Source organism: Micromesistius poutassou (assembly GCF_964030765.1).
Source record: "Micromesistius poutassou genome assembly, chromosome: 1".
NCBI classification, from domain to species: domain Eukaryota; kingdom Metazoa; phylum Chordata; class Actinopteri; order Gadiformes; family Gadidae; genus Micromesistius; species Micromesistius poutassou.
Window position 1 is genome coordinate 16,329,401 of NC_140271.1, and position 16,301 is coordinate 16,345,701.

Consider the following 16,301-nt stretch of genomic DNA (forward strand, 5'->3'; position numbering starts at 1 on the left):
GGCCCTGGAGAGGAATGGCGGTCCAATGAGAGGCCTGTTTGGGAGAGGAACCGTTGCTGGTGGTCGGTGGAAGCACGCCCCCTACTGACACCCCACCCCGACCGCAGAGGATCCGGTGTCAAACAGGTGGTCTGCCTAATGGCCAACTCAGCACTAATCTCCTTTTGCTGTCTGTCTCGGCTGCTGCTGCTGCTGCCTAATTCTCTGACTTGCCTATCCAAACCTCAGCAGGGGAAGAAGACACACAGAAACAAGCCACGTCAAGGCCCAGAAATAGTAGAGGGGCGGTTCACTTTTCCTCAGACATTCCTGTGAATGAATCAGATACCCTGCCACCAGATTGTTGTAGTATGTGTTGAAGTAATGGATCAGTGGCGATGAGGTGGCGTTCGGTAAGCTGGAAGGTATGCTATGAGCATTGGCTTCTGACCATGACTGTGCATCGGCCACAGATGAGCGCAGGCTGCGCAGCCCAGCTGTCCAGGATTTGGAAAGGATCACTATCACGTTGTGTGACTGCTGTATTTGAAGCCACACAACACAACTAGCGCAAGTGCATCTGACGATTGAGGGTCGAACAGAACGGCAATAAAAACAACCATCACAGTCATTGAAGAAGTCTTTAGGACCATCAACTGTCAAAAGGTTCTGCTTATATTATGAATTCAGTGTTACTTCTAACAAAACAAGGACACAAGACATTCTTCCTAGGGCACAGAATACCATTTATTAGTAGAGCAAATTCAATAATACAAACTTTATGAAAAAGGCTACAACATGAACACTCAACAATATCTTAGGTAATATATTTATATGTATATACATTTCCCCTTGCATTGGCATGCTACAAGGTCGTGACCTTAAAGTTCTAAGAAAACAGTAAAACAAGATTGGATAAAGACGTTTTACTATTCTCCTAGACCAAGATGCAGATCTCATTGCCTGGACAGCAGAAAATGCTGTTCTTCGTAACTCAAAAAAAAGAAAGCCAAAAAAAAAAGAAAATCCAAAGTCTTAACGATTTGCGACTGAACTTAATTGTTCCAAAAGGTTTGTGAGTGTGGATGGAGTATTTGACCTGTAAAAACTGTCCAAATACACTGTACAAATATGGACACCATGGCAGAACAGCATCTATCTCGCTCCTCTGAGAACTACCGAGATACTGGACGACTTTGGATACAAATATCCTGAAAGAAAAATGTCTTTCTGTATTTTACATGAAACTGATGAAACTGATTAACTGGCAATGAATGACATCAACCAATAAATCCCAAATGAAATTGTTCCTACATTTCTAAGAGATAATCTTCCCAGATTTGGCCATCCTTTACCAAGACATACACATCATATTGTGGTACACCTTCATAATAATCTCATGGCGGGCTGAAGTGAAAGCTAACATCAAGGAGAAAGTATATCGTTTTTTTCATTTATTTCCACTTTTATGTTAACTGCCAACTGCACAACAGAGTCCAAAGCGCTTACGGCCTTCATCATAACTACTCCGAAAACATTGAACTCCGTCGAGTAAGTCAAATAAATACGAGCAGGGGAGCGGGTTCAGACAGAAGACATGGCGGGGGGGGGGGGGGGACGGACGGACGGGGACTGAAGGCGTAAACATGGATAAAGAGGAGCTGGATGCAGGGGGGGCGGGCAACTCCGAAGAAGAAGAAGAAGAAGAAGAAGAAGAAAAACATAAGCCATGAGAGTTCACTCGCTGCCGGCTCCTTCTCTCGCCGAGATCCGTGTGGATGAGGACCACGAGACCTCCCGTCTGAGAAGTAATGTCCGAGTCTCTAGCAACGCTCCCCCCTGCCGCCCAGGGGCCGGGCCGGGACGTCCCGGGGGGGGGGGGCTAGACCCGCAGGATCTCCAGGCAGTTGTTGTAGCAGATGGCGATCCAGTCGGGCTGGGTGGAGGCCCACTGCACGTTGTTGATCTCCCCCTCGGCCGTGTAGGCCAGGATGGGGTCCTCGATGGCCCGGGGCATCTGCTGGATGTCCCAGATCAGCGCCTGGTGGTCGTCGGCTGGTGGAAGGAGAAACAAAGACACAGCGTTGTCCATCGACCCATAGAATAGAATTTAATGTATTGTCATTGCACAGGATACAACCAAATTGGATGGTAGTCCTCATGGTGCTTTATAAATGAATAGTAATAAAAAAATATATAAAACAATACAATGCCCGGCTATTCACAGACAACCCCCCCTCTACCCTCCCACATCCCCACACGATACGCCCTCTGTAAGGCAGGGGAGTACGGTAACAAACGTTGGACTTAGCTCCGAACCAGCAGTCACAGCATGTCAGGAGAACGGTAGTTTGGACGGGGGGTTATTTTTACGGCGGCTCACCGGCGGTGCAGATGTGGCAGGAGGAGTGCGGCGCCCAGGCGATGCCGTTCACGCAGGCCCGGTGGTTGTTGAGCCGAGCCACGGGCGTGCAGGGGACGCGCACGTCCAGGATCACCACCTGGCAGGAGGACGGAGACACCCGGGGGTTACAAGACAAGAAGACTCTGCAGCTCCACACAGAGAGACGCCGTTCCAAACACAACAACGCCTCCGCTGCTTGGCCGCCGCGTCGTGTCATGCCGCCACGCCCACTCACCTCCATGCCGTCCATGGCCATGGTGGCCAGGTAGTTGGGGTCCTGCTTGTTCCAGCACAGGCGGAGCAGCGGGTGGTGCTGGGGGTCTTCGTAGATGATGGTGCTGTGCTCCAGGTGGCGCAGGTCGAACATGCGCACGGAGCCGTCGGCGCCCACCGAGGCGAACATGTCGCGCCCGCCGCCGGCGCGGCTGAAGGCGATGTCGTACACCTGCGGACGCACAACGAAGCGGCATTAGCATACAGCACAGAGCCCGGACCACCTGGTCACTGCACATCAGTGTGGGGATCCCATTGGCTGATGGAAGACTAAAGAGCAGCACAGGTGAAGTGAAGCTGAATTGGTTTAAGAAGGAGGTAACCCAAACTGGTACTAATGAGATCAAAGTGAGGAGAAATGGTCATATTATCCAACATGGGAGTTCCAGACACTGCCATGTTTGGGAGTGTCTAGAACTTGTGGAGCCATAGGGTGTCATCATGCAGCCCTACTCTAAAGTCTCTCACACACACACACACACACACACACACACACACACACACACACACACACACACACACACACACACACACACACACACACACACACACACACACACACACACACACACACACACACACACACACACCTCTTTGTCGTGGGCGATGAGCTGGGTCTTCACGTGGCCAGACACCAGGTTGACTCTGCCCAGCACCTGTCCCGTCTCCAGGCCCCAGATGGTGCAGGTGGTGTCGATGCTGGAGGTGCCTACAAATCAACACCAGTCAGCAGGTTAGAAGAGTCAAATTGTAGAAAAGAAGCAGTTCTCCCTGGCCTTCACCAATTTGGGTTGCGAGCAGTGCAGCGAGTTCAGGTCCCGGTTCACTCACCCAGGAGATTAGGATCAACCTCATTCCAGTCGAAGGAGGTGAGTGGGGCACAGAAATCTGAGTTCTTGTTGTTGTTCAGCAGACACTCCAGACGCGTCTCGGTGTCGCTCACCTGAAATGGGAATGAACAGGATGTCAAAGTTGACATTTTACCAAGTCTCCAACCATCCAGCCATAGAGTGGCAAAAAAAAACTAATTGTGAGTGCATTTACGAGTGTATTCAGTTGATCATCTTAGGAGCCTACCCTCCAGATGCGCAGGTAGTCCCCGCTCGTGGCCAGCAGGTCCGGGTAGACCCCCTTGGTGTCCGGGATCCACATGATCTTAGTGGTGGGGTACGGGTGGTCGAAGGTGTTCCTGCAGATGAACTCCGAGCTCTCCTCCTCTAGACCCACCAGCTGAACCTGTACGAAGGGAGGGGAGGGGGGGGGGCATCGATTGGATGATTAGCTTTGATATTATACAATTTATGCAATTATTATTATACACAGACAGCGAGTCACACTATGTTTACGCTATGCGATGATGACCCGGTTGAACCTGTAATAATGGTGTGTGTGTGTGTGTGTGTGTGGGGGGGGGGGGTTAGTTAGCTAACCCTATAAACAATGCATCGATGGGCCGATCAGTTTGGACATCATGCAATTATACACACACACAAGCCAGTCACACTTTGATCACGCTATGCGATCTGCAGATGACAACACAAGTGTGTGCAGAGTAGACCCCGGTGACACCACCACCACCACGCAGGGGCGCTCCGGCCCGCGGGAGGGACGCTGCAGCTTTCAGCGGGCTAACGCAGTTAGCATAGCATCATCCAAGGAGAGAAAAAAGATAAGCGCCACAACACGGAGACTCGCCTTGTTGTTGTACTCCTCCACGAAGCTCCCCAGGGCCAGGCGGAAGCGTTTGTCCGGCCGGACGCTCCAGTTCATGGCGTACACCGTCCATGGCGCCTCGTATTTGTAGATTTCTTTCCGCTTTCCGTGCAGCGACATCCTCGGCTGGGCTGCGACAACGCTGTCGTCGGAACCCGCTGATCCGCAAACTACGAACAATCGTTACAAAGGTGTGATCGCGGTGGCTTCGGGTCGAACCGTGTGTCGGGATTTCAACCAGCGTGTCCGAAGCCCGTCATTAAACCCGCGCAGCCTTCGCACCTGAACGATGTTTTTCTTCAGCGGTTTAGCTGACAAAGACCATCTTTGCTAGCAGTGAGTGACCGAGTGACGACGCTGCGCATGCGCGGCCTGAACGCCACTCAAACCCCGGTTAAAAAAAACTCCCCCCCCCCGCGTGCACACCGCACACACACACACACACACACACACACACACACACACACACACACACACACACACACACACACACACACACACACATAACGCTTTTATTGGGAAAAAACAAAACAACGGGATTAATATGCTGATATGAAATTAACCGACGTCTTCGCGTGGCTTGGACGTTTTCTAAATATAACTATTGAAGTCCACCAAGTATGAGTGAGAGGGGACAAAGAAGACCCCCTAGTGGTAGATAAGTGGTACTGCAGCCACCCCACACACACACACACACACACACACACACACACACACACACACACACACACACACACACACACACACACACACACACACACACACACACACACACACACACACACACACACACACACACACACACACACACACACAGGCAGTGTTGCCAGATTGGGCCGGATTTTCCGCCCAATCTGGCAACGTTGGCTGCATCCGATCTGGCCCAATCTGGCAACACTGCACACAGGAGACCTGGGGGTGCCCCTAGTGGTAGAGAAGTGGTACTGCAGCCGCCCCCCACTCACTCACTCACTCACACACACACACACACACACACACGCACACACACACACACACACACACACACACACACACACACACACACACACACAGGGAGACCTGGGTGCCCCTAGTGGTAGAGAAGTGGTACTGCAGCCGCCCCCCACACTCTCACACACACACACACACACACACACACACACACACACACACACACACACACACACACACACACACACACACACACACACAGGGTGCCCCCTGGGTGCCCCTAGTGGTAAAGGAGTGGTAGCGCACCCGTCCCCCACTCACTCACACACAGGAGGAGACCTGGGTGCCGCCGCGCTGCCTTGTGGGTAGAACGCTGTCAAGTAGCCGAACGGAGCGGGTTGACGGTCAGACCACAGCAGTCCGCCGATTCATTCCACAGTCCTAACTACGTCTTGCCAGGTACTTTCCTCCTTCCTCCGGTTGAATCCCGAACTCGGTCCAATGTTTAGCCGCTCGTCGCGTTCACACTTAGCCTTAGCACGCTAACGCCTAGCGCCAGGGGAGTGGAAGGGAGCCTGTTAGCTCCCCACAAACATTCACGCCGTGTCGCTACTAGCCGTTAGCATGCTAAGGCTAACGCCAGATTTGCTAGTCGTAGTAAGTGAGTACTGGTGGGTGGTGGGGGGGATGGGAGCCGGTGGGATCTACACTACGAGGAGTTTCACGAAGCCCCCCCCCCCCCCTGCTCCTACAAATGAATGGTTTTCATCCAGGGAACATTTTTGACAAGTTGTTAATTTAAACGATTTGGGAATAGCGTCGAAAAGCAGTGTAAGTGACCCCCTTGGTCTCACAGGTTATTGTAGTTAAGTCGTCGAGTAAAGTTAATCAACAACTCCCTGGCCGGAAACCAGATCATGTAGTAGCAGTAAGGGCCACTAATCCCTAATTAGTATACGTGTTCCTCACGCTGGCAGCTGCGATCGAGCCGAGGGGTTTCTGTCTTTATTTTGTTAAAGTTGAGGATCCCCCCCACCCCCAGCTGTGAGTCAGCAGCCCGACGGCGGACCTGATGAGCAGCTTTCGTGTGGTTATATAGTATTGATGGTGGATGCGATGCAAAAGGTCGTCCACATTGATCAGGTGTTACCCCCCCTCCGGCTATAAAGGCTTACCTAATCCTTTCCCTAGGGTGCATATTTCATCACTTGGCATGGCTGAAGGATCCTGTGTGTGTGTATACGCTTTGAACTGCTTGTGTTGGATAATGTAACGACGCTTCAGATCGAAAATAAATTGATCCGAGATTCTAAAAACCCCACCCCAATCACTGGTGGAAACTTGCTCGGTCACGTATTGCTATCTACAGCCACTTGCTCCATGGAGTGCCCTATTCACGATAATACAAGTATCATCTGATGGTATTTAATGGCGTTTTAAAAGCTTGGGTTGTCCTATTTGTAGCCACAAACTGTTAAATCAGAAAACAATCTTTTAACAGCCTTATTGAACTCATTCAAGTTAGTTTATTCGGTACATTGCATTTATTCTCACAATCATCAACAACAAACAAACAAACAAACATTTTTTTCAAGCCTTTTTCGCAGCCAACCTTAATTCCTTTACTCTCTCACTTCCTCTATTTGACCCTCTCTGTCCTCCCTACCCCCTGATTCACCGTGTTTCCTGTCTCCGGTCGCGCCGTGTTGGTGCAGTTGCTACCATGAGGGCGTTCCGCCTCCTCCTGGTGCCTGTCCTGCTGCTGCTGCTCGCCCTCCCGTACTCCAGGGGGCGCTACAACAACGACGACTTTGACGACGGCGAGGACATCGCCGACTTTGACGACAACGACTTTGCCGAGTTCGAGGACATGAACGAGGACGGCGCCGCCGAGACGGAGACGGCCCCGCCCCCGCGGGCCTCCCCGTCCTCATCGCTGCCCGAGGAGGAGGAGGAGGACGAAGACGAGGCCACCGTGGAGCTGGAGGAGGAGCAGGACGGCTTTGAGGAGTCGGACAACAACGTGAGCCTGCGTGGTGGTCGGGCGGCGCGATGCACACTAGGGCAGTCAAAATTGCTCAAAAATGACATTCAAACTATTTGAATATCTATATTTGCGCATTGTGTCAATGACGCGCATTACGTCAATAACGGGACAAACTGATACAATGAGACATAACTACTTGTGTAGGTGGTTTATTTAAGTTTAAACATATTTGACAACATATTACCTACACACAAAAATAAGTAAATGAACTCTCTCGCTCTCTCTCTCTTTCTCTCTCTCTCTCTCTCTTGCAGACAGCCTCGGGTGTGTGTTTTTCCACATTCTAATATTAATTTTCACCTTCGAATGTCTATTTGAATATATATAAAACTATTCGAATATATATTCGAATTTAGAATATTTGTTGACAGCCCTAATGGACACCAGTCTGGCCTTGGCTGGGTTGGGGAGCAACAGATTGACACATATAGCAAAAACATTTTCTCTTCTGAGAAAAGCTCTTCTGTTCCTCTTTTATCATGGTTCTATGGTCTGTTGAAAACCTTTTTTGATTGCTCTCCGATGGCGAGGCTACAGGTTCATGGTGATTTCTGTCGACGCTCATTATTCAGATTATCATCATGTCTCTTTATTAGGACCAAGATATGTACAGCAAGTACGATCAGGAAGAGTTTGAGGGCATTGGGGACATGGACAAACCGGGCCATTCCATGAAGGACCCGCTCATCATCCACAAGGTAAGACCTGAATGAGTCCTTTCATATGCTGCAAGCACACTTTATCATCTTGTCCTTTGTGATCCATATTGAAAGCCTTATTGCTTTGAAATATTTATTTTTCCTTGAACGTGAATCATCTCCCTTAACTGCACCTCTTTGACAGTTCGACAGTTGCCATAGTTATAACGCATGCTTGTCTTGTGTCCCTCCTCCCCTCCCCCACACACCGCAAGATTCTGGCCTACTTGTAGTTCAGGGAGAATCATTTCCCTTAACTTTATGTTCCCGCTATAGACTGGCTTTTTGACGGTGTACGGTTGCCATGGTTATAACACATGCTTGTCCTACGTCTGTCCACACACACACACACACACACACACACACACACACACACACACACACACACACACACACACACACACACACACACACACACACACACACACACACACACACACACACCTTTAGGTCCCCGCCCACCTCCAGAACAGCTGGGAGAGCTACTATATGGAGATCCTGATGGTGACCGGCCTGCTGGCCTACATCATGAACTACATCATCGGCAAGAACAAGAACAGCCGCCTGGCCCACACCTGGTTCAACTCTCACCGGGAGCTGCTGGAGAGCAACTTCGCCTTAGTGGGTCAGTACCTTTTTAGTGGTTTATGTTGTACCGTTTTATGTGGCTGCAAATCATGACCAATAAAAGCACATCTCTGGTGCCTCTAGTGGTCGGTACCCTTTTAGTAGTTTATGCTGTAGCTGTTATGGGGTGTTATTGGTCATGATTTGTTGCAACATAAACAGTATGTCACACACTGCAATGTGGGAGGTAGGAGTTACCTTTTAGGCCGGGGGGCAATATAAACTTTTTAGAATTGTGGGAAAATCGACCAGTCGAGAAATGGGTTTAAAATGTAAGCCAGGATTTCTTTACCGGTCAAATATTTCCGCTATAGACTGGTGTTCACTTAGAACGCTGCTCCAGGTGTCGCTGCCTGTAACGGACGTGTCATACGTGTGTGTGTGTGATCAGGTGACGATGGGACCAGTAAAGACGCGGTCAGCACTGGGAAGCTGAACCAGGAGAATGAACACATCTACAACCTGTGGTGCTCCGGACGTGTGTGCTGCGAGGGCATGCTCATCCAGCTCAAGGTGTGTGTGTGTGTGTGTGTGTGTGTGTGTGTGTGTGTGTGTGTGTGTGTGTGTGTGTGTGTGTGTGTGTGTGTGTGTGTGTGTGTGTGTGTGTGTGTGTGTGTGTGTGTGTGTGTGTGTGTGTGTGTGTGTGTGTGTGCGCGCGCGCCATACACACACCATGTATTCATCTCAGTTTCTTATGTGACGTCTCCTCTCCTTGCTCCAGTTTCTGAAGAGGCAGGACCTTCTCAACGTGTTGGCCAGGATGATGAGGCCAGCCTGTGATCAAGTGGTGGGTGACCACCAGTCCTCCCAGCACAGCTCATATTCATACTAATGTCCGTGCATGCACTCCACTCGAGAGTCAAAAATCCGAAGCTGCTTGTTGATGTTTAGTAGTAACCATCACGACGGCTCTGTGTTTCTGTCCGTAGCAAATTAAAGTCACGCTGAACGATGACGACATGGACACGTTTGTGTTCGCCGTGGGCACCAAGAAGGCCATGGCGAAGATGCAGAAGGACATGCAGGACTTGGTAACCCTCCATAATGACTTGTCATTTTCTTGGATCGTGGATCCAACATTACACCATCTGTACTGTATGTATTGCTTTGTGCTGTTGGCATCGTGATCCTGTACTGTTAACGGGACGTTTTTGATCTATGACTCACTGTGCTTCCTTACCACTTCCTTACCACAGAGTGAGTTCTGCAGCGACAAGCCCAAATCTGGAGCCAAGTATGGGCTCCCAGAATCCCTTGCCATTCTCACTGAGATGGGCGAGGTCACAGATGGAGTGATGGACAGCAAGGTAGGCCATCTTCTGCTTTTACTTTTACATGTATACGTGTCGACAGAACATTGATGCGTCATGTATGTGGAAATGTACTTTGACAGAATTCTTTTTTTTCTTTTCCCAAATTTGTTTTTCAGATGGTACATTTTATTACCAGTCATGCTGACAAGATTGAATCCATCCATTTGTCGGACCAATTTTCTGGTCCAAAAGTTATGCAAGAGTACGTACTTGTTGTGTTGCTTTTTGTGTGGTCGTTTTTACAAAGTTACACATTCAGCTTTTGTGTACTGTCCCTGGCCCATCATTGATATCAATTATATGGTATGAATGATATTGTTATACATGATATGGTATGAATAATAGTGGTATAAACATTATTGGTTTACATGATATGGTATAAAGTATATTGGCTTACATGTTGAATAAGTTTTTCATCAACTGCGGTATGAATGATATTGGTATGCATGATATGGTATAGATGCTATACATGGTTTTTGCAATCATGGTATGGTGTTCATGGTATGGTGTTCATGGTATGGTGTTCATGGTATGGTGTTCATGGTATGGTGTTCATGGTATGGTGTTTATGGTATGGTGTTTATGGTATGGTGTTTATGGTATGGTGTTCATGGTATGGTGTTCATGGTATGGTGTTCATGGTATGGTGTTTATGGTATGGTTTGTGCGTTGCAGGGAGGGACAGCCATTAAAGCTGCCAGAAACCAAGAAGACTCTTCAGTTTACATTCAATGGTGAAGAACTCTCTCTGACCTCTCTCTTTGTAACACACGTCTGGTTTACTGAACATTAGTCCATGTTTAACATCATATCTCTTTTTGTTTGTGTGGCTGCAGTGCCTGGCATGGGCAACACCTCCCCCAAAGACATGGACAGCCTGCTCCCTCTGATGAACATGGTGATCTACAGCATCGACAAGGTCAAGAAGCTCCGCCTCAACCGGGAGGTGAGTGGTCGGGGGCGGGGCCTCTGCTCGTTATACTCCGCCCGTCACAGAGAGATCTCAGCGGGGGGGGGGGGGGGGGGTTCCGCACCTTGTTAGCGACAATCGAGGTGCAGACGTCTGTGCTGGTTACGAATGAAATGGCCTCTTGAGACGTGATCTTGTCTCCTTGTCCTGTTGATCAAGAGTATTTTCTTAAACTTGTAAGTGCCTTTTACTTTCTAGTTAAAGCCTTAATGTTTGAGAAACCTATTATTAGGTTGAGGTCGAGGATGCTCTTTTCCTTATCCATCCCCCCCACGTCTGTGTGTGTGTGTCCGTCCGTCCTGACGTTCTCCGTCCGTCCGTGCGTCCAGGGCAAGCAGAAGGCCGACCGGAACCGCGCCCGCGTGGAGGAGAACTTCCTGAAGCAGACCCACGCCCAGCGGCAGGAGGCCGCCCAGACCCGCAGGGAGGAGAAGAAACGGGCGGAGAAGGAGAGGATCATGAGCGAGGAGGACCCCGAGAGACAGCGCCGCCTGGAGGTGACCCGCCCCCCGCCCCCGCCCCGCCCCTGCCCCTGCCCCCGCCCCCGCCCCGCTGTTACTAGGAGGCTGAAAATGTGTAGCTGCATGCATGTGTAGATGAATGAATGTGTAGCACTGGCTACATGAATGTGTCGATGGCTTGATCATCAAGCCATCGACACATTCATGCAGCCACACATTAAGCCATCTATACATACAAGCCTTGATGTATAGATGGCTTAATGTGTGGCTGCATGAATGTGCAGCTACCTGAATGTGTAGATGCTTAATGTGTGGCTGCCTGAATGAATGGCTACATATATGTGTAGATGCATGAATGAGCAGACGACTGTGCAGCGTTCATTTGTCGAGTGCGGCGGTGTGGTAAACAAGGTCATGGGAGCCGTAATGAGTTTGATATTTTTAGTTCCACTCAATTAGGCCAGGTCTGTTTCTTGTCGGATAAAAGTAAGTGTTATTCCCGGGGGAATTCAACCGGGACTCAACCTATGAAGACAATCGCCACTTGACGATGGGCTGCTTTTGTTTAGTTTCACCGGTAATTAAACCCATGAACCGTTCCGCCGCTTGTGTCCCCGTGTTCGCAGGAGGCCGCCCAGCGCCGCGAGCAGAAGAAGATCGAGAAGAAGCAGATGAAGATGAAGCAGATCAAAGTGAAAGCCATGTGAGACAAGGACCACTACTGGGAAGAGGAGGAGGAGGAGAGGGAGAGGGAGAGGGAGGAGGAGAGGCTGAGGGGTGGGGTGGGGCTGGTCGGGGGGGGTTACAAGCACACACAATGCACCCCCATGCTGTTCTTCCGCTGGCGCTCACTGCTGTACACACTGACTCCGACCTCACACACCCCCCCCCCCCCCCCCCCCCCCCAAACACTCCAGACATTCCCTGCACACACGGAGGGTGTGTCGGCCGGGCTTCGTCTCCATGGAAACGTGCTTCCTCGTGAGTGCGTCAGGCTGTGGCTGTGGCTGAACGATGTTTTTGTGTCGTCGGGGGGGAGCCTGGGCTGACGGGAGTATCACATCCGCTGCAGCAGAATCACGGCAACTTTCATCCCCTCCTCCTGCTCCTCCTCCTCCCTCTCCTCCTCCTCCTCTTCCGTCTCTTCTCTCTGGAACAATCTTTCTCCGAAGTCCGCAAGCGACGTAGCTCAGTGAGCCTTTTAAATTTGTACTTCCAACCCGACTCTATGCGACGGCCATCTTTTAAATGTAATAAAGAACACTATGGTTGGCATTTGAATCGATGAGAATTTGGGATTTATCAAAACATTTATTCTTTTTTTATTTATTAATATTTTTGTCATTGGTTTTTCATGGGCTGTGTCTGTCTCTGATGGAATGTGCGAACAAATTGAATAAAATGCACTGAAGCTCATTTACTGTTTCATTTTGAGTTTGACATTTTCGAGATTAGTCCAGACATTAACTGTCATTCCGATGTTAATCTAATTGGTCTTTTGAGTTTTGCGTAGATCATTACTGATTTTGATGTGTGCTAATTTTAGCAGGCTATCTTTAGACATGGCTGCTAAATGAGGTCGAGCAGTCCAATAAATTTAAACTGCAGCGACAGTGTGTCACTAGGCTAGATGTTTATTAGGGTATATCAACTGTAGATGGGTCTTTAAAAAAAAAAAGTTACCTTATTTGTAATTGAAATAACACAAAGGATTGAGGTTCGAATTAAGGAACTTAAGCAGCAGCATAAAGAAAAAAAATGTTAAGGAACCGGGAAATGTGATATCAAAATCGGTATGTCTAAATGGGTGTAATGGCGCTGTCATACATGGAAAGTGATTCAACAAAATGTACGTTAATTACTGACAGCTAAATGGCGCCCCCATGTGGCAGCTTTCACCATTGTTTTCCGTTTACATTCGTTTCGCGCGCTTGTGTGATTGAATGTATCTGTACTAATACATGTGTACAAAAAGTATATTATAAATAAACAAAATGTGTTTAATATAACAATGACTAGTATTGTTGTTGCTTTTATTGCATGTTCAGCCCACTTACAGACATTGACAAATAGCGATCCCCCCAAATCCCTATGTCCACATTTGGTCTATGAACCATAGACACGGGGGTCTGAGAACCTCCATGGTTCACCGGGGAGGAGCCAGGGAGCCTAACCCTGACCGTTGACCCGAACTTAGTGGGAGACGGTCGGGTCGGTGTCATGAAGGTCCCCTCGTCTTTCTGCGAACTGCAGAGCACAACCTAACCCCAAGAGGGCGCTGTGTTAATCCTCCGTTTGAACTAGTTGTGGCTTCATGAAGCAGATTCGATTATCTTTTAAAAATATATATTTTAGTCTCTCGCGTATATTAACGTAAACATAATAATATGTATGTATTTACAGAAACACAACGACTAATTCTCGGGGCTATTTCGTTGTTTATATCGCATCGTATCGACTACATTCCTTGTCGAAAGTGCGGGCGCTGAGGGGCGGACTGCGTTTACCTCACTGATGGAGAACAGGCGAGGTTTTCAGGTTGGTTTCGCGATGGCCGATCGCTCCATAATATTTAGATTTTGTCTCAAAACAACGCGTCGGTCGTTCGCAGGGGGGTCGTAGCGCATCGTCCGGCCACCGGAACGCCAGGGGTACCGTAAGAGACCGCCGGCGGGCTCCCAGGGCGGAGCTTTGTACGCGGATTTAGCGTCGGGGAGCGGGTGTTTTTCTGCAGGCCTCACGGGTCGCTGCTGCGCGGAGCGGCGGGCTGCTGCTCCCGAATGAGCGGGCAAAGCGTCCCGCCTCGGCCGGCTCGCTCTACGGTCCGTATCCGCCCCGCGTCGCCCCGCCGATCGTTAGCGGAGGGCGACGCGGCACACGTGTGACCGACACATTGCGTGGAAGCGGACCCGATAAGGTCTTAATTTGACTCGGCGCTAGTGGAGCTGTATGCTAACGCGGTTAGCGGTGGCTTAAACCCGAGGAGGGAGCCGAGATGGCAGGGAGGCGCGCAGGCTCCGCTAGCCGCCTTTAACCTAGGTCGCTGGACCGACTAACAACGGTAACCCCGTACGAGTGTGTGTGTCTGTGTCACATGTGAGCAGCGGTATTTTGTGTGTTTTTGACACCGCTGTGCGTTAACGCTGAGCGCTGCTCCTCCGGCGGCGGCTAATAACGCGCCTAGCCGCCGCTCGGAGGCGGTGACGTAGGGCGGCGCGTTGTTGTGACAGCGGGGAGCCGAGCCGAGTCCCGCGGTGGGAGCGATACGGGGACGCGCGTAAACCTGACGGGTCCCGAAAGGAGCTGACCTGTGTTCTGATGAGATGAATGCGTGATGATTCGTTGTTGTGACGCAGTTTATGGCGTTTGGATCGAAAGCTTGGATAGCACAATAACAAAGAATACCATGAAGCCCCTGCCACAACAACAACACACCGACACACGCTTTGGCACCGCCGTTGTGTGGCGTAATTATAACAGTTTATCCGGATAACGCTCATCTCTTAGTGCAACTCGGGGTATGTTCGTGGTGGTGACCTTATTGTGTGCCCAGATTTTGTATCGTTGAGCAACATCTTGGTGTTTCCGCGTCCAGCTGTAGGATGGATCCAGACAGTGGGACTGAATCACAACGAGCCCTCAGTTTGCAGTGGAAGAGCTACAAGCTTGTGCAGGACCCGGCAATACGGAGGGTCACCCAAAAGATCTACCGCTACGATGGAGTGCATTTCAGCGTGCCGGTGCGTTCCTTTCCTTTCCTTTACACTGTACTGTACATCTACAATCGAAACGGTTCCACTGAAACGTCTTATTTGTTGTGTCTAAAAATAAACTGTTTGTTTTCCATCCCAGGACCCCGAGTTTCATCCGGTGGGAAATCTGCAAGACCCCCGACCTCGCAGAATCTGGTCCAGATACACAGAGCTGTCCCTGCCAGTGCCCAAGTTCAAGGTGGGAGAAATGACTTCAATGTTTATGTTTAAGTCAACTGCAGTATTATAACGCATGACTCATTTTCGCAGCCACTCCAAGCTCTTAAAGTCGCAGTGTGTAACATTTGAACTAGCTTGTAGCGGAAAATAATAGTCAATACTGATCGATAGGGATTTCAACAATGCCATCAATGTAACCACATCCTATAGCTGATATATTGTACAGATTTAAAAAAATGCTGGTCAGCCCTGACCTCTATTTGTTTACTGTTGACACTCCTAAACCCCTCCCACTCGCTCCACGCAACCAGCAGAGCTACGCTAGTTCGCGTCCCTCAGCTGCACAGCCGGTTAGAGTGTACTGAACACTTCAGTGTTACTGAAGTTTTAAAAACTTCTTACACATTGTGACTTGACAACGTGTGTCTGACTCTCCTCCGTACGTACACATGCGCGCATTGATGCACCGAGATCAAATACTGACTCCGACCGCGCCGTTCCCCCTCCCCGCAGCTGGACGAGTTCTACATCGGCCAGATCCCGCTCAAGGAGGTGACGTTCGCCCGCCTCAATGACAACATCAAGGAGCCCTTCCTGGCCGAGATGTGCGCCAAGTTCGGCGAGGTGGAGGAGATGGAGATCCTGTTTCACCCCAAGACCAGGAAGCACCTGGGCCTGGCCCGGGTGCTCTTCACCAGCACCCGGGGGGCCAAGGACACAGTGAAGCAGCTCCACAACACCTCGGTCATGGGCAACATCATCCACGCCCAGCTGGACATCAAAGGTAGGGTGTGTGTGTGTGTGTGTGTGCGCGCACCCCCCTTTCGTCCTTTCCCCCTCGTATGACCGACCTGTGGTGTTTTCTGAAGGCTCTGTTGAACAACTGTTGCTTTGCTGTTGTGTTATTACTCAGTAGAGAACAGAGAAGGAGTTTCGTCCGAAAAGAATGATCAT

The 16,301-nt window shown here is 49.9% G+C and overlaps 3 protein-coding genes across 3 annotated transcripts in view; 2 read left to right on the plus strand and 1 right to left on the minus strand.

Moving 5' to 3' along the window:
• Positions 1–707: 707 nt before the first annotated feature.
• On the minus strand, positions 708–4,715 carry dcaf7 (ddb1 and cul4 associated factor 7). Its single transcript, XM_084478132.1, has 7 exons — positions 4,352–4,715; positions 3,734–3,892; positions 3,488–3,599; positions 3,247–3,365; positions 2,619–2,828; positions 2,363–2,480; positions 708–2,034 (listed from the first exon to the last, which is right to left on the minus strand). The coding sequence occupies exons 1-7, from the start codon at positions 4,487–4,489 to the stop codon at positions 1,862–1,864; spliced, it is 1,029 nt and encodes a 342-aa protein (XP_084334258.1). The 5' UTR covers positions 4,490–4,715; the 3' UTR covers positions 708–1,861.
• A 916-nt stretch (positions 4,716–5,631) lies between these two features.
• On the plus strand, positions 5,632–12,831 carry ccdc47 (coiled-coil domain containing 47). Its single transcript, XM_084477628.1, has 13 exons — positions 5,632–5,758; positions 7,015–7,322; positions 7,943–8,044; positions 8,495–8,669; positions 9,063–9,184; positions 9,393–9,458; positions 9,601–9,702; positions 9,868–9,978; positions 10,101–10,186; positions 10,660–10,718; positions 10,821–10,930; positions 11,284–11,451; positions 12,042–12,831. The coding sequence occupies exons 2-13, from the start codon at positions 7,023–7,025 to the stop codon at positions 12,120–12,122; spliced, it is 1,482 nt and encodes a 493-aa protein (XP_084333754.1). The 5' UTR covers positions 5,632–5,758; positions 7,015–7,022; the 3' UTR covers positions 12,123–12,831.
• Positions 12,832–13,940: 1,109 nt separating this feature from the next.
• The window catches only part of setd1a (SET domain containing 1A, histone lysine methyltransferase), a 29,980-nt gene continuing 27,619 nt past the window's right edge, over positions 13,941–16,301 (plus strand). Inside the window, exons 1-4 of the mRNA XM_084477004.1 lie at positions 13,941–13,953; positions 15,011–15,155; positions 15,268–15,366; positions 15,861–16,131. Of these exons, the coding sequence (XP_084333130.1) occupies positions 15,018–15,155; positions 15,268–15,366; positions 15,861–16,131 (508 nt within the window). The 5' untranslated portion in view covers positions 13,941–13,953; positions 15,011–15,017. The remainder of the gene's footprint in view (positions 13,954–15,010; positions 15,156–15,267; positions 15,367–15,860; positions 16,132–16,301) is intronic.